General features: G+C 44.6%; 1 protein-coding gene across 3 annotated transcripts in view; it reads right to left on the minus strand.

Annotated features, from left to right (window-relative positions):
* The window catches only part of ACOX1 (acyl-CoA oxidase 1), an 82,984-nt gene that overhangs the window by 29,865 nt on the left and 29,876 nt on the right, over positions 1-23,243 (minus strand). The window contains exon 3 of one of the 3 annotated variants that reach the window (XM_068263772.1): positions 9,359-9,519. The exons of 1 other annotated variant lie outside the window; for it this stretch is intronic. In XM_068263772.1, coding sequence (XP_068119873.1) covers positions 9,359-9,519 — 161 coding nt within the window. Of the gene's footprint in view, positions 1-9,358; positions 9,520-19,096; positions 19,258-23,243 lie in introns of all 3 variants that reach the window. One more of the 3 variants, XM_068263771.1, reaches the window with a different exon arrangement.

The raw sequence follows: 23,243 nt of genomic DNA on the forward strand, positions 1-23,243 counted from the left end.
ATACTAGGAAGCTATACTGGGCACTATACTAGCTATACTGGGCACTACCTACCTATACTGGGCACTATACTGGCTATACTGGGCACTACCTACCTATACTGGGCACTATGCTAGCTATACTGGGGCACTACCTACCCATACTGGGCACTATACTGGGGCACTACCTATCCATACTGGGATTATACTAGCTATACTGGTAACTATACTAGCCATACTGGGGCAACTAAACTCCCTATACTGGGGCAACTATGCTAGCTATGCAGCCGCACCCCAGGCAGCCGCACCCCAGCCCCCCCCCCCCCCCCCATAGCCTGCTACGCACGGCACTCTTCACTAGGTCGCGCCAAAAAAAAAGGCCCCCCCTGCCGCCGTTCCCCGGAGAAAAATTTGGTCAGAAAGTGTTCCCCGGGCCGGAAAAGGTTGGGAACCACTGGCCTCTAGGAACCAACATATAGAGATTTTTACATACGTGACAGTAATTGTGCATGTGTACGCACCTGTAATAGCCAAGGTTTGCAGCTTATATGGCTGCAATGCAAGTCTATGCAGAAACAAGTTGTTACTAGTTTGAAATGAATGGGATATCAACTGCACTTGACAACATTAGTAGCAGCTGCATATCTGCTACAAGTCCGAGTATGATGTAACCCATAGATATGGAAGCACAAAGTCAAGATAGAGACGGGAGATTCCCAAAGAGGTAGCATCTGGCAATTTATATATGCACACTGTAGCCCAATAGAGATTGTTGGAAGCGTATTTGCACTGTAGATTGAACCCCTCCTATCATAAAGAGAGGAAGCCTACAGGACAACTCCGTATTAGGTAAAGTGCCATACACACACATGGGCAGGTTGTCTGGTGGGGATGGGGACCAGATACCTTGAGCAACATTGCAGAGTAGACTTGTTGCTAGCCTGTAGGCTAGTGACATGTTTTGTTGGCGTAGTTGTGGCAGAGGGAGAGCCATGGGATTGACATCACGAGGAGGTCGGGGAGTGGGGAAAACAATGCACTTGGCCGAATCAATCTGCCAGGTTCATCAATGATCGAGGCGCCAGGGAGCATCTGGAAGGTTGCGTCTTGGAGCTGCCGTAGACCCACTAGATTGTCGACAGAGTCGATGGTTATCGAGCACCTCGGCAGGGATGCATTTAGCGTGTGTATGATGCTTTCGCCAGGAGCTTCCCTGTACACATTTTAAAAAGGCATATTGTAAACTTACCACAGTTTCTACAACTGTACATTCTACAATTACTTCTTCATGAAAGGTGAACGTTTTTTCTTATAAAATTAGCTTTAGCCCTTATTTTTCTGGAAACGGTTTTGCCTTTACAGCATTTTCAAAATGCAATAGTGTTAAAATAAGACTTTACAAAGGTAACAAACTGGCAAGTTTTTCACCAAGGAAGGTTTTTAGCGTCCTTTTATACTTGCATACCGCATGGCAAACTGAAGACTGCAACGCATCGCAGCATTCCACAAACTTTGTAACATGCGGCAGGCAGGGAATCCGAGGGCTCCCAAAAAGCCTTGCCGCTTGGTCATGTGCACACACCCTCCGTCAAATAATGAAAATGTGCGCGTCGCCATCGACCTGCTCTGCAGCCTTTGCGTCAGATGGATCATTTCTGGCGCATTGCAGGTAGTAGAACATGCTGCATTGACTTTCATGGCCATTGCGATGAGGTGCAGTAGGAGAGGTTGTTATCCCTGTTAAAAAGTGTACCTAAGGCAGTTTTCAGGGGGGTAATTAGGACACAGAGTCATGTTCCATTCTAAATGCTATGCCTCTGTATCCTCTATGCGCTGCTCTCTGCCCCTTTATACGGCGTTGCCCCCATACCTTTGAATCCACAGCCAAGCTTGTCGGTAGCCTAATGGGAAAGGAGCATCCTTAGCAGGAAATGCACTACTGCAAAACTCCCCCTCTGGCATAAGGAACTCGCCTCTCCAATTCCCTTCTCTGCCTCTTGAGCCCCTTCCCCACCTCTGCCCGGCCTTTCTGTGCCGAGATGAGAAGCAAAGAGCTGAGAGCCACAGCGCCGTGACCTCGGGGTCGGGCCGATTTTTATTCCTTTGCATTGAAATGAATGTATTACATCAGCAGCAGCAAAGGGGAACGGCGGTAATGGACTCTACCTGATCTGGCTAGCCCCCAAGATCAGGCAGTATTGGGTTTTTGTTTTGTTTTTTAAGATGTTTTCTTCTTATTATCTGTCCTGGTGATGCAAAGGAACAAAGGGGATATCTCAGTGGGGTCAGATGTAGCAAAGAAAAAAAAATCATTAGCGATTCTACATAATGCCTAGTACACTCCATACAATTTTTTGTAAGATTTTCTGTAAGATTCACCTGCCAGATAATGTCCAACATGTTGGAAATTCTCTGGCTAACCAACTATGTGCCGAGCAATTAGGCATTGTTCTACTCAGCAGGAGATAACCAGAAGACAATGCAGCAGAGATAGTGACCAGCCTCTACCAGTACTTTACAGGAAATAATCTAATTACAGAAAATCTAACAGAAAAGCTAACAGAAAAATCTAACAGAAAATTGCATGGTATATACTAAGCATTAAAGAGAGTCTGAAGCGAGAATAAATCTCGCTTCAGACCTCATAAATAGCAGGGGCATGTGTGCCCCTGCTAAAACGCCGCTATAGCGCGGCTTAACGGGGTCCCTTCACCCCCAAATCCCCCTCGATACACCGGGGGAGCGCTTCCTGGTTGGGGCAGGGCTAACCGCCGCAGCCCTGCCCCACGCGCGTCTGTCAGCGCGTATCTCCGCCTCTCCCCCGCCCCTCTCAGTCTTCCTTCACTGAGAGGGGCGGGGGAGAGGCGGCGATGCGCCGCTGACAGACGCGACTGGAGGCAGGGCTGCAGCCGTTAGCCCTGCCTCCAGGAAGAGACAGCCAGCGACTTTTTCACGACACACTTTTGCGGGGGGTGGGTTGGGGGTGAAGGGACCCCCGTTTAGCCGTGGGATAGCGGCGTTTTAGCAGGGGCACACGTGCCCCTGCTATTTATGAGCTCTGAAGCGAGATTTATTCTCGTTTCAGAGTCTCTTTAAGCCTCATCTACACGAGGCGATCCGGCGGCTCGATTAGCCGCCGGATCGCCTCCTCCGCATCCCCGCGTGTACCCGCCGCGTCCCCGCTCGCGGCGGATTCGATCCGCCCTCGTCCCTGCCCGGCGCGCTCATCTTCCGCTCGATTCCCTGCCATTATCCCCTCGTGGGGAACGAGCAGGGAATCGGCGGTGGGGAGATCCGTCCTGTCGGATCTTATCAATCGAGCCGCATCAGCCACATCGCCGCGTCATCTACGCGTGTAAATGAGGCTATAAGCCCCATCTACACGATACGATTCTATGTGCGATTCGATTACGATTCTATTTATGATCTGATTACATCTGACATGTCCGATACCCTTTTTCTTTTAACAGAGCCACACTCTCTTCAACTCTCTTCTGCTCTTTTCTTTCCTATTTTTCCTTTCTTCCCCTCCTTTTCTTCCCTTTTAGTCTTTTTTTTTTCTCCCATATTTCAGATGTTGATCAGCATTCAGAGTTTCTAGATATAGGTTTTCTTGATGCATAAGAAGCATGGCTGATTCTGGGGCCTTGTGCTTCTGGTTTAATGAACCCATTTTCCAAAATTAGCATTCTGTGTTTGTGGATTTCAGTCCTATCTTTGCACCTATTTGGCTATTTGCACCGATTTTGATGCCTTAGGTACAAGATACTGTAGCTCTATAATATAGCTAAATGTTCTATACTTGTTCTTATTATCCTTTATCAATAAAAATCTGTTGAATTCATCATTGCCTTGACTAATCCTATAGGAGGCAAGTCCGCCTACACTCACTTTAACATTTAACGCTGGGAATAGACGGGTCGACTGGTGGCTCGATTAGCCGCCGGATCGAACCCGGCCGCGTCCCCGCGGATCGATTGCCGCTCGTCCCCGCCGGCGCTTCCTTATCAGCACTCGATTCCCTGCCACTGTCCGCCGGCGGGGATCGAGCGGCATGATCGGGCCAGCTGAATATCAGCTGGCCGGATCAGCTCGTCAATACACGGTACAGAAACGTACCGTGTATCCCCAGCATTAGACTTATTGTCTAAGGGCCCGTTTCCACTAGAGCGAATCCGCATGCGTTGTCTGCATGCGGATTCGCATAACCAATACAAGTGGATGAGACTGTTTCCACTTGTCAGTTTTTTGGTGCGTTTTTCTGTGCAGGATTTTTCTGCACGGTAGGGCCTGCAGAATTCGCCTGCGTGTGGAATGCAGGCGATTCGCAGGCAATGTATTTAATAGGGGAAATCGCACATGCGTTTTTTGCCACGATTTCGCGTGCGAATTCGCACTACAACTAATGTACATTGAGCCAGGCAGTGACATGGTTAAAATCGCTGATAGCCTGCCTATGCGAAATCGCATGCGAAATCGCGGCAAAAATCGCATGCGGAATCGCATCCGCATGCGATTTTGTCAGCGGTGGAATCCCAGCGATTCGCACCGCACTAGTGGAAACGGGCCCTTAAGCTCCCTGTTGTCCATAGAATTATTTATTAGAAAGAGGTCAGCAATGACTGCCTTCAGATTCTCTCGAGACAGGCTAACTTTAAAATTACAGATTTTGTGACGTGTACTTTAAGGCAGCCTATACATGGGCCAATAATAGTTCATGGATACGCACGATCCAATCACTCACTGAAACAATTAGGTAACTACTGAATTATGCAGGAGCTGAAATGAGCACGGTTTTTCTACCATGTTCCATTGGTATTTGTGGTTGGGTACAAATGTCCCCTTTTCTGAGTGGGCACTATACAGATTTCATTCCTGCACAGTACAGCAGGCCCCAGATCTTCAACAATGTACAGTAAAGGATGATTGAGGTACAGTGGATCAGATTTATCAATGAATTACCGACCCTTTTTTCTTCTTAAACTGTTCTAAACAGCAGGGAGAACAGTTCTGCATAATAATAAGAACCTTCTTAAATCCTAGGCAATAGTGGCAATTTAGCATGAATTTCTAGAGCTGCACTACAGTTAAGAAAAGTGCAAATCCACCCCTAAACTGGCCCAGATTAAGAAGTGCTTGATAGCAGTTCTACAGATAGTGCAGAGTGCAGGCTACACATGATTTGTGAAGTGCACCTCCCCTTTGGTGAATTAATCCTGAGGCAGGGAACACACTTGTCTTTCAGTTTTCTGCGCGCGTTTTCCTGCACACCAAGTGTGTTTCTATGCAGAAAAACGTGCGCGTTTTTTCACAGCAGCTGGTGTAATTGATAGAGAAAACTGACAAAATGTGCAGAATCAGGATGCAGAATGTCAGTTTTTTTTGTGCGCGCGAACAACATATTAAGTGTGGACTAGCCCATTGATTAACATGAGTTCTCAGTTTTTCTGTGCAGAAAACGTGCACGAAAACAGTCAAGTGTGTTCCCTGCCTTAGAGTTTGCTCAGTGTTCTCCCCAGGCTCTTTTAGCCGGGTGCTCCACCCGGCTAGATTTGGTGACCACCCGGCTGTCATCGGCTCACCTCTTCACCTCCTCCTATGCTGTAAGCAGAGTTGCCCTGCATTTTCATCTCGCCCCACCCGTCTACTTTTTCATGCCACCCGGCTACTATTTCATGCCACCCGGCTGGAAAAAAATTCTGGGGAGAACACTGTTGCTGGTATCAATATAGCAGATGTGTTGGTTACCTCAGCAACAGCAATTCCCCTCACACACTGCACTGTCTGAGAGACCTTCCTAGCTCCTCCTATTTTACTACAAGGAATCTGCACTATTTAGTGATGTCTTAGGCTGTCTGAGACGGTTCTGCACAGATTTATGAAAACCTACCAGTGTTTTGTCTCAGACACGGTTGATAAATTTCCCCCAGTGTCTCTCACTGTACCTCCTTGGCAATCCAAGCACGTGATGAGAATATAAATAATCAGAAGTTAACTTAAGTCAAAATAATCAAAAGTTTAATGGATAAAGAAAGCTAAAGTAATAAACTCATTAGTAGATCTAACTTTAGCTTTTTGTCCTCGAAATGTCATGGATGGCCTCAAATGACCACGTGGAAAGCTCAGGAACTTCAAGAGACCCTGAAGTCTCTTAAAATCCTCGTTTTTTACAAAATCCTGTTTAACACCTTAGTCCTACCTAAACTGCCGCATTCCTGCCGCTGCAATCTAACTAAATCCCCCCAAACTCCGGGGGGGGGCAATCCGGGCAGTGCTTCCGCGAAAGGCAGAGCATTAAGCCGGAGCTCTGCCTCTCAGCGCATCTGTCAGCCCGGATCGCCACCTCTCCCCGCCCCTCTCAGTCTTCCTTCACTGAAGGGTGGGGGGGAGGCAGAGATACGTTGCTGATAGACGCGTCAGGAGGCAGAGCTGTGGCTGAAAGCTCTGTCTCCAGCAGCAGCAAAAACCACGTCCAAGAAAGTCGTGGATTTTGCGGGGGAGGGTGTGGGGGGGGGGGGGCTGCTGGGAGTTGGTGGGGATGAAGTTAGATTATAGCCGCGGGGATGCGGCGGTTTAGGTAGGGCTAATATGTTAAACAGGATATTGTAATTAAAGGAAAAAAAAAAAAAAAAAAAAAAAAAAAAAAAAAAAAAGGATTTTTTAAGAGACTTCAGAGTCTCTTTTAGAGCACATACACATGGTGGCGCTGTGGGAAATGCTCACTGAACACACCCTTTTAATTGCCCCAACAACTGAGAAAGAGTGTTCGAACATAAATGACTCGGTTTACATGAGAGAGAGGGGTCAGCAGTTCTCTCCCCTGTGGCAGCCAAGGGGGTTTCTAAATGCTTTAAAGAGAACCCGAGGTGGGTTTGAAGAATATTATCTGCATACAGAGGCTGGATCTGCCTATACAGCCCAGCCTCTGTTGCTATCCCAAACCCCCCTAAGGTCCCCCTGCACTCTGCAATCCCTCATAAAATCACAGCCACACTGCTGACAAACAGCTTGTCAGAGCTGGCTGTGTTTATCTCTATAGTGTCAGTCTGCTGCTCTCCCCGCCTCCTGCAGAACTCCAGTCCCCGCCTGCATCCTTTCCCTCCCTGCTGATTGGAGGGAAGGGACGGGGGCAGGGACCAGAGCTATGCAGGAGGCGGGGGAGCAGCTGAGACTGACACTACAGATGTAAACACAGCCTCACAGCATGGCTGTGATTTATGAGGGATTGCAGAGTGCAGGGGGACATTAGTGGGGTTTGGGATAGCAACAGAGGCTGGGCTGTATAGGCAGATCCAGCCTCTGTATGCAGATAATATTCTTTAAACACACCTCGGGTTCTCTTTAAGTGATGTTTGGGGCTGCAACTGGCAATTTCCAGCACAGTACACTTGGCCTACCTTTATCTGAAGCATCACTGCTTAAATCCAGGATGACTGTCAGTCACAAGAAAAAGCCCTTGTAAATGCCCCCATATCTATTTGTTTTCATTAATAATCTTTAATTGTGATCAGTTTGCATTAAAGAACACCTGACACACATCCCCCAAATGAAGGTCCATAGAGATGCGGTTTCAGGTTGCCGTCAGAAGGCTGTTGGAGTATTGTTTCGGCTCTTCTGCCATGCAGCAAAACCCAGAGGTCCAATTATAAAACGTTCTCCTTTAGTTCCTGAAATCCTCTTTGGGCCCACCCCCTCTCACTCTTATCACCAGGAGTTTTGGGTCAATTTGACACAGCCTATGGTGCATTTATACAAGGCAATATTTGTATAGTGCTTTTCTCCCTGAAGCCAATTTCACACTGCTGACCTGGGGTTTAAGTGCGGTGCTATCGGCTGATCGCACTGCAATGCCAAAATTAAATTTTGAGATTCTGGCTGCAGGCCAAGCAGGAAGTAGGCCTCACTAGCGCTCACTTCCTGTGGCCGAAATAAGAATTGCACGGAAGTGTATTGAAAAAAAAATACGCTTCCGTGCATGCACATTGTAACGCTGACCGCACACAATTTAAACAATATGCGTTGCCATAGACTTACATCACTTCTGGATCGCCACACATCACCGCTCATGCTGGCCACAATGCGCTGCTGCTCCTGCGTCGCCTGCGGGGGAAATTGGAAACTTCCGGCGCATCGCACGACGCAGGTATGAAATGCCCCAGAGGTGCCTGGCTCTTCTACTGACCACATATGCTATTGCTCCGTTGTTCTTGCCTGATGAAGCGGGATCAAACCTGCGAAACGCGTTGCATATTTGGAGTTCATAAATAAAATATATTGATGGTCTTTACTACAGTCGTTGTGTGTCTACTTGGAGGAGGTAAGTCCACCCCTACCTCCTCTATTTACCAAGAATTTGGTTTTTAAGCTCATTTACCTTCCTTTAATCCTTTTGGCGCCTCTGTTCTGCATAATATGGAGTCCACCCTGGGTGGAGGGTTGAACCCCTTTTTTCTCATCTACAGAGAGCGACTTCTTATTCCTGAGTGGGGTCAGGAAAATCTCCCCACCTGCCTTTACAGTGGTTGCCTAATGGTAACCCTGGTGTGTGAGTATTAATATTTACTCTATCTAGTAACCATTTACCAGTACATATTACACTATTGGGGCTCTTGGTGTTCTTTGTTTTTATTTATTGTTGTAGCGTTACCCTGCGGCAAAACAGGGTAACGCAACACACTAGTGTGAAAGGGGCCTAAGGCCTGGTTTCCACTTGTGAGTTTTGTGTCAGATTTTTTTCTCTCATCGATTTTGCAACTAATGGGGCGGTTTCCATTCAATGCAAATTTTTGTTGGCGTTCGTAAGCGTGAAAAATTGTGAGGCCCTGTATCATTTTTTAGGATATCGCCTTCGATTCGCGAACAATGGTTTGTATAGGCAATCCGAAAAATTTGCATTACATCCATGTTACAGGAAGTTGTCAGCAGTCATGACTAAGCTGTTATTAGGCAGATTATGTTATAGTTAACTAATGTGAATTTTCGCGTACGAAAATTCGCATAAAAATTTACATGCAAATTTTCACCAATCAGAAAAATCTTAAATGATTTTTTGCAGGCGAAAATGTCACACTATAGTGGAAATGTAGCCCAAGACTCAAGGCGTTATCCTTACAGAGCAGTCCTTGTAGTATGCAAAATATAAACACTAAACAACCTGAAGATAACTTATTGAGCTGAAAAAGTATTCCGTCTTAGCATCGGACTGACAAACTGAACACAAAGGTGGTCCTCAACGCAAGTCGTCAGACTGTAATGGTCATCTAACTGGCTACAGATACCACCAGTCGTATGAGATGTGCTACACGGATATCTAAGCTTAGATCTAGTAGACTTGCAGGTTTCTCTGGTACTGCCCTTGTCCCATTCCTTGCAGAACACTAACCATGGCCAAGCTCTGATTGTGCGTAAGTGCCAATAACGTGCAATCTCTGGGCAGGAAGCAGCCACTTCTCCCGCTGAGAGTCCTCGCACTGATTTTGCAGCATGTTTAGGAACATGCCAGAATGTAAGGAAAAGGGATCCGTCTTAGAGCCCAGACATGTTCTACAGAAGAGACACAGATGGATAAACAGCCAAGAACAATATGGGGAAAACGGCAGACTTTTGTAGCAAAGTTCACTAGTTCCCATAATGACATTTTCTTTTAATAAAGATTTACTATGAAAAATGGATCAATACAAATTTTTTTTTACAGACAGTGCAGAAGGTTATCCACAGATACAGAACTACAATATGTAAGATCAATGATATTATCATATTCAGATGAATGGCAATTAATATCAAAGTTTCTAATACAAGCTGAGATCGATCCAAAGTTGTCACTCAAAATTGACTTGACCTAAAAGGCATTCAACCATCCTAAGCAGGCATAAAAAGCAGATGTACTCCCTCCCTTACCCAAAACTCCTGGATTCAAAAGGTGTTTTCTCTCCCCGGAAACCTTCATTAAAGAGAATCCGAGGTGGGTCCTAAGAATATCCGCACACAGAGGCTGGGTCTGCCTATACAGCCCAGCCTCTGTTGCTATGTAGTGTCCCCCCCCCCCAGGCCCCCCCTGCTGCGCTCCCATAAATCACAGCCGTGCTGTCGACACGCAGCGGGCTGTGTTTACCAATGTAGTGTCACTCTCACCACTCCCCCCCGCCTCCTGCATAGCTCCGGTCCCCGCCCGGGTCCCTTCCCGCTGATTGGAGGGAAGGGACGCGGGTGGGGACCGGAGCTATGCAGGAGGTGGGGGAGCGGCGAGAGTGACACTACATAGGTAAACACAGCCCGCTGCAACACGCTGCGTGACGACAGCGTGGCTGTGATTTATGGGGGCATAGCAGAGCGCGGGGGGGGGGGGGGGGGGGGGCACTACATAGCAACAGAGGCTGGGCTGTATAGGCAGACCCAGCCTCTGTGTGCGGATATCATTCTTAGAACACACCTCGGGTTCTCTTTAAAGCGGAATATAACCCTGCATTTCAACTTTGCTCTAAAACATTATTTACAGCATATTATATGCAAAAAGCATTTTATTTTATTTTTTTACTAGACCAGCATTGGAAGGGTTAAACACAGAGGTTTAAAGTTCCGTGGAGAGATATGCAGAAGTTCAGATTGTTACATTCTATCTAGTTATATGTATCTATTGATACATGTTACACACTCTTTGGCTGTCCTCCAGCTCCTTCTCAGTCAGAGAGATGAGTCACATTCAACACTTAGATACATTTATGTAAACAAAATGTATCTATTTCAGCTTCGGATGCGTCTGCAGAAATCTCCAGGAACTTTAAAGCACTGTGTAACCCTTCCAACGCTGGTCTAGTACAAAAAAAAAAAATGCTGGATGCATATAATATACTGTAAATAATGTTTTAGAGCAAAGTTGAAATGCAGGGTTATATTCCGCTTTAAGAGTCAAGAACCGGAAATATCCTATCAACTGACCAGTCATTCCACATGGCATGAAATAAAAAAAGTAAAGTATTAGTTATAGTGCTAGAAATATAATCCATTAATCTAATTTCCTCCACTCTATTTACAATCTGATTTAACTGGATATCTATTGCCTTCCAATTTCAGGCAACCGCCAAAATTGTAGCAATAAAAGCACCATACACTTTATTCCATCTCTTAGGAATTGTAGGGTTTGCAGCCCACAAAAGTGTACCCTGAGGGAGCAAAGTAATTTGTTTTTTAATTAAAGTAGACATTCCGCAACTAAATGTATCCCAAATGGTTTGCACAATTGGACAGCTCCAAAAAACCATACTGACGTTTTCATGCTTCATATGTCCTATGTTTATAATTAAAAATAAAGGGCAAGAAAAACACAAAATTCTAAATAACTTTTTCAGCAAGTGTTCTATCACAACTAATAATCAATTTATAGAAGGATTCAGCAGGTTCTTCTGTGCTTTCATGTGCGATTAGAAGACATGTCAGTTCTACAAAAACATGAGTGGGAAATGCATGTTGTAAGGCAGTGCACAAATCCACATAAGTCCATGGATAGCTGAATTTTTAAAGAAAAATTTTAATTGAGAAAAAATGCCCAGTTATTAAAGTGGACCCAAATTAAAAATACAAGATTTCAGAAATAAAATCTATTTTCTAAATTATAATGAATAGCAGCCTTTTTTCAGCTGCATGATGACAAATGAAATATTTTACATTTATTGGAGGAACTCCTCCCTTCCTTTCATATTGCCGGGACAGAATCCGGCAGACTGGTGGAGGAGATAAACAAAACACAGGCTGCTACTGATGAGGTCACAGGGGAGGTGATCTCAGCTCGTGTGAGATCTCACATAGACGACGCCCCTGTGAGGGAGGGTAGCTGATGACAAACACACCCATGATCTAAAACCTCCTACTAAGCTCAGAAGTAATGGCTGCCACCTGTACAACCCTAGTTATGAAAAGAGAAGGGTGAAAAGCATGCACTGAAATGCTCATAGGCTTGAAGGAGTGTTTATTTATCTTTGTATGTGTCACAGTGGTGCAACTAAATATTTTGAATTAAAAAAATGTTTGGTTTGGGCCCGCTTTAATTTATAAAGCGCCAACATATTCCATGGTGCTGAGTTACTTACCTGGGCCTTCTTCCAGCCCCCTGAAGTCTTCCTGGTTCCCCGTCGTCATCCCGCGGTGCTCGGTTCCTCCCGTGTCTTCCTCCGATCACTGGCTGCGCGCTTGCTCCAACGCTCTCCTGTGGGCGGGAGATCTTTGCGCTTGTGCATCGAAGCAGTACAAAACTCTGACATAATATTCAATAAAAATGTGTTTTCCTACTTTTTTTTTTTATAACCCATAGTTATATTTATTTTTGTGCACACGTGATATTGTGTTTACAAATGACAAGTTCCCAAAGTACAGTTTATTTGCTCTGAAAGCTGCAATTGCATTTTATTCATAGCTACAGTATTTATATAATTATAATGCACCCAGTGATTATTTTTGAGCTGTGTCTGATCGGCACACAGAAGGAATTTTACCAATGCCAGGGAATGTTTACATTCCTCTCTTCCTACAATTAAGTTAACACAAGATAATGTTATCACCTCTTCCGATGCAGATCTCACTGCAGGCAGGTTTCTATCGAAAAAGTAAGCCCTGTGTTCAACTGTTTGAATGCTGTTCTGTTAAAAAATTGTGGTAGTATATTATATGCTGTAAATCTTTTAGAGCAAAGAAAAAATGCTGGGTTTTATACCACTTTCAGCAAAAATTGCTACAGAGCAAGCGCAGAACGCTCCTGGCCGCTGGAATGCGATAGAGGAAGCATGTGGACAGTGCAGACTTACGGTGGGGGACAGTGGAAGAGGAGTGGAGCACTGAATTATGGCAAGGGAGCAGGAGGACTTTACTGTGCTGGAAGAAGCCCCAGGTAAGTAACTGGGCATTTTTTTTTACAATTAAGTGTCCCTTTAAAGAGAACCCAGGGAAGGTTTTAAGAATCCTATTAGCACACAGTGGCTGGTTCTGCATATAATCACCAGCCTCTGTTACTATACTGCCCCCCCCACCCCCCCCAAAAGAAACCACTGTGCTAGCGACAAGCAGCGTGTCGATAGCAGGCTGTTTACATGCAGACTGTCACTCTCCGCCGCTCCCCCACGTCCTCTATAGCGCCCCTTCCCACCCTGCATTAGAGGGAAGGGACACAGGTGGGGAGCGACGCTATAGAGGAGGCGGGGGAGTGGCGGAGAGTGACAGTCTGCAAGTAAACAGCCTGCTAGCGACGCGTTGCGTGTCGCTTTGGGGGGGGCAGCAGAGCGCAGGGGAGGAGGGACAGTATAGTAACAGAGGCTGGTGATTATAAGCAGAATCAGCCTCTGTGTGCTAATAGGATTCTTAAAACCCACCGCGTGTTCTCTTTAAGCTTAAAAAAAGCAGTATGTCTTTAATATTTCAAATTCACAGCATGTTAATGCAAGAGGTAGATAAACAATGGTTCCTGGTCATATGTCTTATGTATAGCAGCTACACAAACCCTTGTCTGCACCTGCAATCCACCCTGCTAGTAATATACAAACGCTTTACAGTATGCGAAGGTGAGCTAAATATCCAATCACAAAGCCAATCCAGAAGCTCGCCCTTACTTCTACATTTAGCTTCCGGCTCCCGGAGTACAGATACCTATACTGGTTTTCTGGAGTTTATTATTTTTTTATTTTTCAAAGTCTTTTTGTTTTTTGTTTTCCAACAAAACATCAAGCAGTGAATTGACAGAGTGATAAAGTATACATCACCGTAGGGGCGCGACAAAGCTTATCAAAAGGAGTACATACACCTTCCACAAACAACAGCGCTAGAACAGATATCATTTGGAGATATTATAGCAAAATCATATCTTCAGGAAGAGCATATATCCATATATATACAGGCTGACATCACAAAATATCAATAATATTTGGGGTCACATGAAGATTAGCAATAGCAGATTCAGTATTATGTAACCATCCTCCCTGCGTTAGGAAATTTTGACTGGGACCCTCTAGCCAACCAGGTCAGTTGATACATGGCTAACGCTGTATTTATCAGTTGCTTCCAGAGAGATAGGCCTGGTGCACACCAAAAACCGCTAGCAGATCCGCAAAGTGCTAGCAGATTTTGAAACGCTTTTTCTGTAGCGTTTTAGCTAGCGTTTTGCAGTTTTGTGTAGCGGTTTTGGTATAGTAGATTTCATGTATTGTTACAGTAAAGCTGTTACTGAACAGCTACTGTAAAAAAAAACCACCTGGCAACCCGCTCTGAAGTGCCGTTTTTCAGAGCGGTTTGCGGTTTTCCTATACTTAACATTGAGGCAGAAACGCTTCCGCAATCCAAAATCTGCAGCAGCCCGGGAGCATGCGTTTCTGCAAAACGTCTCCCGCTCTGGTGTGCACCAGCCCATTGAAATACATTACCCTAGCGGATCCGCACCCGCAGGCGGATCGCCAACCGCAGCAGAACTGCTCTGGTGTGCACTAGGCCATAGTGAAGGTTGAGAGGATTTTTTTTTCCATGCCAATGAAACAGATTTTTTTTTTTGTGTAAAGAACAGTAATCTAACCAATAACGTTTTTTTACTACCCAGAGGCAAATCCTCCAGTAACCCCAAAAGGCGAGGCCAATATGAGGAGATAACATGAAGACCCAACTCAGTATCCATAAATTGTATAATTTTATTACAAAACGGTGACAGTCCTAAGCCATGTGCTTGAACGTACCTGGACTATGCCCACATCTCCAACAAGCCTCATTGACACCCTCTGAAAACTTAAAAACCTTTTGGGGTGTATAGTTCTGATGTTTTTCTGAGATACTAAAAAACAAGAGAGCTTCTGGACCGGATTTGTGATATCAAAGTAAGAAGAACTCAGCCCACTCATAGCTTAGGTAAACCCATAGTGGGCTCTGAAGGAATTGATGAAAATGATGCAGGATAATGCAAAGAGCATTGGCGACAAAACAGATCAGTTATGGCTGAAAATCTATTTTCCATGCAAATCTCTCATATTCGCAGCAGGAAGCTTCCCCCCTCCCTCTACTCACTGTCCAATTCATATAGAAGTGGAAAGCAGGTGCTTCCCTTTATGGTGTAGCTCATTCCAAGGCAAGAAAAGTCACACCTACGCCTGTGCAGGACGTTCCAGGAGACAAGGAGGAGCCTCTATGAACCGAAACGGCGCCGCAGCAGGAGAACAGAGGATCGTGGAGGAGCGGCGCGGGATAGGACAGCTGCAGGAGGCTAGCAGAAGCCCCAGGTAAGTGAAACACTTTATTACAAACATCTTCAGGTCCGCTCTAAAATATATGGTTAGGAGGCCATTTGGTAACCACGTTATGCAACATAGGCTTTCACAACTGTAGGCTGCTTGCACCGCCTTCCAGTCTGAAGAGCAGCAGCTCCGCCTACACAGCCTGCTTCAGGTCATGTGACCATCATCTGAATATACACTGAATGGATCAGCAGGGATATGTGAGGGAGCAGGCAGGTGTTGTACTTTATTTTCTGGTTGAACTAGATGGATGTATGCCTTTTTTCAACCCAAATAACTATGTAACTATGAATGAGAGGGATGTAGAGGCGGTCACCTTTATAACCTAAAGGGGTAGTGTACTTATAAGTGTATTTAGTGGATAGCACTCTCGCCTTGCAGCGCTGGGTGCCTGGTCCGAATCACAGCTAGGGCACCATCTGCACGGAGTTTGTATTTTCTCCTCGTGGGTTTCCTCCGGGCACTTCACAACCCTCCCACATCCGAAAAACTTGCAGATAACTGGCTTCCCCCTAGATTGGCCTAGGACCACAATGGACAGGTGACTATGGTAAGTATTAGACTGTGAGCTCCTCTGAGGGACATTTAGCGCCAAGACAATATACTCTAAGGCCCGGTTCACATTAGCGGTGGCCGTCCGGAATCGCCGTGCCGGAGCCGGACCGCTTTCAGAACGGACGGAACGGACGCACGGCATGGCAATGAAAGCCTATGCGTCCGTTCACATGCGTCCGTTCTGCCGGACCGGAGCCGGACCGGATCCGGGCCGGATCCGGACTCCGGCGTCCGTTCCAACATGCGCTATTTTTTGGCCTGGCTCCTCCGGCAGCCGTATCCGGAGCGGAGCCGGACTGCACCATCCGGCCAATACAAAGCAATGAGAGCCGGAGAGCGCACAACACACTGGCTACAAAAACCGGACGTTCTACCCCACTTCCTATGCATTTTGGATGGGGACCACATGGGCCCAGCGAAGAGTGGGGCAGCAGCGATTTCATGCTGGAGCTCTTTTTGCCAGCAACATGTCTGATATGTCTGAAGGAGGCGAACAACAGAGAGAATTCCCAGGTTTACGAGTAAAAAATGCCTGGATCCATGGTCCCAACTGCAGTCTCTGTATCCACGGATGGTCTCCACACGTCCACCTGTCTCCAACAATGACCCCAGACCCTTCTGCTGACCTCCCAGACCCCAGGTAATTAAAAGGATGTTATCTCCTTAAGAAACCGGATCCGGACCGCAACCGTGTTCACACCGCACGGAAACCAGATGCAAACGGACCGGATCCGGACAGGAACCGTACGGATCAGGTCCGGTCCGGATACGGTGCGGTCCGGACATTCGGTGCGGTTTTTACTAAACCGCAAGTGTGAACGGGGCCTAACAAAGCAATGCAGACGATGTCAGCGCTACATACATACTAAAGAATCATTATTTAAAATAACATAAAAATTAGGCCCTCACAAATACTGCACTTTTTATTTTATGCTTGTTTTTGACACAGGCATATCAACCCCAGTATGTAAATTATAAGCGCATTACAGTGACTCGAGTCCACTATATACTAAGAATGGCATTCTGCTGAGCGATTTCTGCAATGTCAACTAAAGCACTAAATAACTTGTGTGTTGGAGTCAAGGCAAAAATCAGTAATAAACGCTATTGCATTATTGGTTAGAGCCTCATTGTTAGTAAAGCCAAACTTTGTTAAAAGCATACAGCCGAAAGTGCTACTTGTCTGATCGTTGTTGTGATCTTCTGCCTCTTAAGCCCCATCTACACGATACGATTCTTTGTGCGATTCGATTACGATTCTATTTACGATCCGATTAAATCCGACATGTCCAATCAGGATTTGATTCAATTCGATTTGCCACTGTTTTGCAATGGCAAATCGAATCCCGATCGGACATGTTGGATTTAATCGGATCGTAAATAGAATCGTAATCAAATCGCACAAAGAATCGTATCGTGTAGATGGGGCTTTATACCCTGAGTAAAGTGATCCAAAAACAGTATTCAGCTGAGGTACTAGGCAACCTCATTTTAAAATGGAATGAAAAAAAAACCCTTTATATCCTTGTTGTAGAATATTTACCGTATGTTGTATACTATGTGCACTGTAAATTATATAGTATATAGTAGGATTCTGTAGGGTTACCTCATCAATGCTAAACCAAGATTTTAATTAGGCAGGCAATACCAAGATAACCCGATAGCTTTTCTAAACAGTAGGTCTATGGTAAATTAGACAGGTTATCAGAGCATCATGCAATCCAGTTTTTTCCTAGGTGAAATTTTTAAACTCATCAATAAAATGCCTATTAAAGTGTAACTGTCGGGTATAAAATCTATTCTTTATTTTTATTTGGTAAACCAGTAATAAGGATGCTAACCAGGCAATCCAAAAGTTAAAATCTTTATTACTTTTCTTGTTTATAAATGTTTATTCCTCAGCTTACCTGACTCTTATTTGGTACGTTGCCGCACAAAGGAAGTTGCAGGGCATGCTGGGTTGTCTTTTTTTGCTTCTTTATTTCACCTCAGACTTAACTAATGAACAGAAGCAAAAAAGGACAACCCAGCATGCCCTGCAACTTCCTGTTTGCGGCAGCGTACCAAATAAGAGCCAGGGAAACTGGGCAATGATCATTTATAAACAAGTAATAGAGATTGTAACTTTTGGATTGCCTGGTTAGCATCCTTATTACTCGTTTATCACATAAAAATAAAGAATTGATTTTTTTTATATTTTATGCCCGACAGTTACTCTTTAAATTACCAGCAAGCAAAAGAAAAAAAAATGCTCAAAATAATTTTGATAGTACTTTTTAAACCTACTTTTGGTACTTTTTTCCCCCACTGCAAAGCGCTGAAAGCTTATTCTTAAAATCGAAGATAAAAAAATTGTCTCCTAGGAGAGAACTCAGGAGAAAAAGTGAATTGCATATGGCCCCGTGTGTTCTATGAGTGAAATAATAATGTGAATATGTTCTGTATAAAACGGCTCACAAATTGATAGATTTTTCTCACTTTTTTGGGGGGAGACATTCGATATGAATTCTTCAATGCATAATGAGATTTGTTTGGTACAATTTTGACAACTCATTAAATTGGTATTGATATGCACTATTGCATTTCATTATTAAATTTAAATATTAATGTAGTTTTTTTTATCCTTGTAAACTATATTGTTGTACAAACTGTGGCTATAGGCACCAATGCTGATGAAGGATGTTGCCCATAAAAAGCACTGATGGTGCTTATATTATTTGAAATTAATGTTTGATCATTGCCTTGACTACTCCTATAGGAGGCACATTTTTTTCTTTTTAATATTTTAGACTCATTATCTAGAGGTCCCATAGAATTATTTATTAGAAAGAGGTCAGCAATGGCTGCCTGCATCTTCTCTCTAGACAGGCTATCTCAAGGAGGCCGGTCAGCAGTTAAAGAACACCTAAAGCCCAATCTACACGATATGATACTTTATACGATTCGATTACGATTCTATTTACGATCCGATTAAATCAGACATGTCCGATCAGGATTCGATTTGCCATTGCAAAACAATGGCAAATCGAATTGAATCGCCTCGAATCCTGATCGGACATGTCGGATTTAATCGGATCGTAAATAGAATCGTAATCGAATCGTATAAAGTATCATATCGTGTAGATTGGGCTTAACACACATCACAAAATCAAGGTATGAAATGCCCCAGACTTTTATTGGTGTAGCGTTACCCTGCGGCAACATTACCAGTCCTATGAGATGTGCTACACGGACATCTAAGCTTAGATCTAGTAGACTTGCAGGTTTCTCTGGCATTGCCCTTTTCCCATTCCTTGCAGGAGAACACTAACCATGGCCAAGCTCTGTTTGTGCATAAGTGCCAATAACGTGCAATCTCTGGGCAGGAAGCAGCCACTTCTCCCGCTGAGAGTCCTCACATTGTATTTCCAGCATGTTTTGGAACATGCTAAAATGTAAGGAAAGGGGTTCGACTCTACAGCCCAGGCAAGTTCTACAGAAAAGACACACATGGATCAACATCCAAGAACAATGGGAAAATGGCAGACTGTTGTAGCAAAGTTCACTGGTTCCCATAATCACATTTTCATACTTACATTTCTAGAATAAAAATAAAGGGCAAGAAAAACACAAATTTTTTTATTGACTGTTTCAGCAAGTGTTCTATTACAACTCATAATCAATTTATAGAATGACTCAGCAAGTTCTTCTGTGCTTTCATGTGTCATTAGGAAACATGCCAAAAGATGAATGGGAAACATGTTGTAAGGCAGAGCTTAATTCCAGATCTAAAAGGATTGCTGAATTTTTAAAGAAAACTTTAACTGAAAAAAAAAATGCCCAGTTACTTACCTGGGCCTTCTTCCAGCCCCCGGAAGTATTTCTTGGTCCTCAACGTCACCCCACGCTGCTCGGTTCCCCCGGTGCGCATGTGCAGAACACTCCCAGAGTGCAACAGAGGCGGCACATGGGCAGTGCCAAGCATACGCAGTGGCCGGGCGACTTGCAAGTTATCCGGCTTAGTGAGAGTAGTGAGGGTAATTAAGTGTCCCTTTACGTATTAAAAAAAAAAAAAAAAAAAAAAGTAGTGTGCACACCAGAAGAGCTTTTCTGAGCGCTTCGCGATTTTAAAATATCTAGCGTTTAAAAAGAAAAGTGTGGTAGGTTTACAGTATGCGAAGGGGCGCTAAAATATATCACAAAGCCAATCCACAAGCTCGCCCTTACTTCCACATTTAGCTTCCTTCTCCCGGAGTACAGATCCCTATACTGGTTTTCTAGTGTTTTTTTGGGCGATGCTGGAAAAACAGGAGAGCTTGTGGACTGGATGTGTGATATTAAAGAAATAACTCAGCCCACTCGCAGGTTAGCGAAACCCATAGTGAGCTCTGAAGGAATTAATGCAGGATAATGCAAAGAGCATTTGCGACAAAACAGTTCTAAATTCCATTTTCTATGGCTCAAAATCATTATCTACGCAAATCTCTCCCCGCTAACCTAGATATTTCTGCAGCAGGCAGCCCCATCCCCCCCCCATTCCCCCCCAAAAAAACCCACACCCTTCTACTCGTTGTCCATTCTAGACAAGATACTTCCCTTTATGGTATAGGTCTGCTAAAAGTAGCCCTATGACATCACTATCCCTCACTATTCCCGATGCCCCTAGAATTAAGGATTCACTCTGTTTTGGAGATATTGGGCCATACCCTATTACAGAAGGGCCAGTTCTAAATCGGCCGCAGGCTTTTTTAGCCGGGTGCTCCACCCGGCTAGATTTAGTGACCACCCGGCTGTCATCGGCTCACCTCCTCACCTCCTCCTATGCTGTAAGCATAGTTGCCCTGCATTTTCATCTCGTCCCACCCTGCTGCTTTTTCATTCCACCCGGCTACTATTTCATGCCACCCGGCTGGAAAAAAATTCTGGGGAGAACACTGGATTCGCTCAAATGCTTTTCTGCAAGCGTGTAGAAAAACGTTTGGCAGCCTCCAGAGTCGCTTCCCAGCATCGTTTTTAACCCATTATACCAGTACAAGGATATGTATATCAAAAGTATTGAAGAAACTTGAAGAATTTATATGCAAAAATACAAAAAGTCTTTATTGAAGACAACACTTGTGCAAGAATATTCATACAAAAGGTATCCTTCAGGAAACATTTTCCATAGCAAAGAATGGCGAACATACAGCAGTGATTAACATCGAGATTAGTGTAGTTGTAAATATTGAGGCGACAACCTCTACTTGTTTCGGGATAGACCCTTCATCAGGCCTCCACATATAAAAGACAAATCTGTATAGTTAACACATCTTCTTAAAAGATACCCGAAGTGACATGTGACATGTCTATCTCATCATTGAGGCCAATGTATTCCTTGCAACACCCTTGCTTGTTCTTTAGGGCACAGGGGAGGTACCTTTAGTTTTGTCAGTCTGCATATTCTCTCATCACAAGTTTACTTTAAAATGGACCTAAACTCAGAATTTCTTGCAACAGCATAATACCTTTAAAGAAAAACATGTATCCGTTATAGAACTCCTACAATAAACCTGCACATTCCTGAGAGCACAGAAAGGGTTTAACCTTCAGTGTTTACCAATTATCCCAGAACAATGGCACACCTAAGCACAGCTCAGACACAGCTGACAGCCCTGATTTACACTTGCTGATAATGGAGTAATTTGACAGGCTCATCTCTCTAAACACACACAGAGTAATGATGAAGGACCAGGAACTCTGTAACGCAGTGTGTAGTCCTTGCCAATAAAATAATTGCTGCGCAGCCAGTGGTATGCCACCCGTTACTACATTTTGCTTTAAGGTGGGTTGGTGGACCTTTTGGAGGTAAGGCACCAGCTAGATCGACGCTCATAGTCCTGTATGGATGGTCCTGTGGATATTTATTCACAACCCAAATTCCCAAAATTGTGTTCCTTACATATAGTTTATAGGGCATTCCTCAAGCCAAATACTTTTTGTTGTTGTTTTAATACCCCAATTCCCTAAACAAGCTTTGCTCACAGCGCCTCCAGTAACTAGGCACTCTGAGACCCATGTAGCAAGGGCTTATGGGAGTTCAGTCTGGGTTGAGGAGCAGTTGTTACTAGCCAGATTTCAGAAGAAGAGGGGAGGAGAGAGGGAGAGAGAGGAGTGACGTTTTCACAGGCTGAGGGCTGGAGATGCAGAGCAGCTTGCCTGTGTGTAATGATCACAAGCAGAAAATGGCTGCTCTCGTATCACAGGAAGAAGTAATCATATACTGTTGAAGCTGTTTGCAGCTAGATTTGCTGTGTAAACTATCTAAACTTTAGATAAGCTCTATAGACAAGTTACTGGTTATAGTTAGTTGTTTATCTCCGATCCGCTTTGACATGAAGGCTACTTACACACTAAGACGTTGCGTTAGGTGCTACGTTAAGGTCGCATAACGTGCACCTAACAACGTATGGTGGTGCGGGAGAGGACGGTAGAGTAAGCCGCGTTAGGAGGCTCTATCCGCATAAGGTCTACCAGAGTGGCGCTGATTGGTCTCACTCCGCATCACGAGGTCCCGCCGGCCAATCAGCAGCCGCCAGTGCAGTGCATATCAAGTAGCCATGTGCGCGGCTACTGTCGCGGCATCTCCCCGCCTCCTCTCGCCCCCCACTGAGCATGTGCAAACAGTCTAACGCGGCTTAAGCCGCTCAGAACGCTGGACTTTGCCCGAACGTGCAGCGTTACTGTGTAACGCAACGTGGGCAGTGTGAACAGCCTCATTACCTTTGTAGTGCTGTGCGGTGGGCTGCGTTGCAGGCTGCACTAACGTGCGCCTGTAATGTCCTGGTGTGTAAGTAGCCGAAGAGATGAAAGCAATGGACATTGACTCACTTTGCTTTTACATTAGCAACCTGTGTCTGTGGGACATATATAATCAATATATTTTTTTTATACATTTTCTTCTGCAGGCCATGATCCTCCACAGTAAGCCACACATTCTGCCTGAGCAACTACCGGACCCTTCTGCCTTGCAGAAAATCTAAATCTTCCGCTAAGCAAATATTAAAAGGCCACTATTACAAAAAAAAAAAAATTAAAATTTAAAATGCACCCATATAAAATGTAGATTTCTTCCAGAGTAAAAGGCACTATAAATCACTTTTTTTCCTATGCTGCTGTCACCGTAGGTGGTAGAAGGCTGACAGATCTGACAAGGTTTGGACTAGACCATCACCAATGGGGTATTCATTATTTCTTTAGTTACAAAAATACTTACAGAGCAGCAGTTGCTAAGTCCAACTGCCAAAATATTGTGCGATCGAGTAGGGAAGCTGGCTGGCATCTTTGAACAGATCTTTTCCAAGCAGTACTTTTGTAAAAGTATAAAAGGTAATACTGAGAATCCCTCATGAGGAGATGGCCTAGTCTAAAATAATCTTCAGGTCTGTCAGATTTCTAATACTTACTGTAAGCGACAGAAGCATTGGGAAAAAAAGTAATTTA

The sequence above is a fragment of the Hyperolius riggenbachi genome, chromosome 12 (assembly GCF_040937935.1).
Source record: "Hyperolius riggenbachi isolate aHypRig1 chromosome 12, aHypRig1.pri, whole genome shotgun sequence".
NCBI lineage: Eukaryota > Metazoa > Chordata > Amphibia > Anura > Hyperoliidae > Hyperolius > Hyperolius riggenbachi.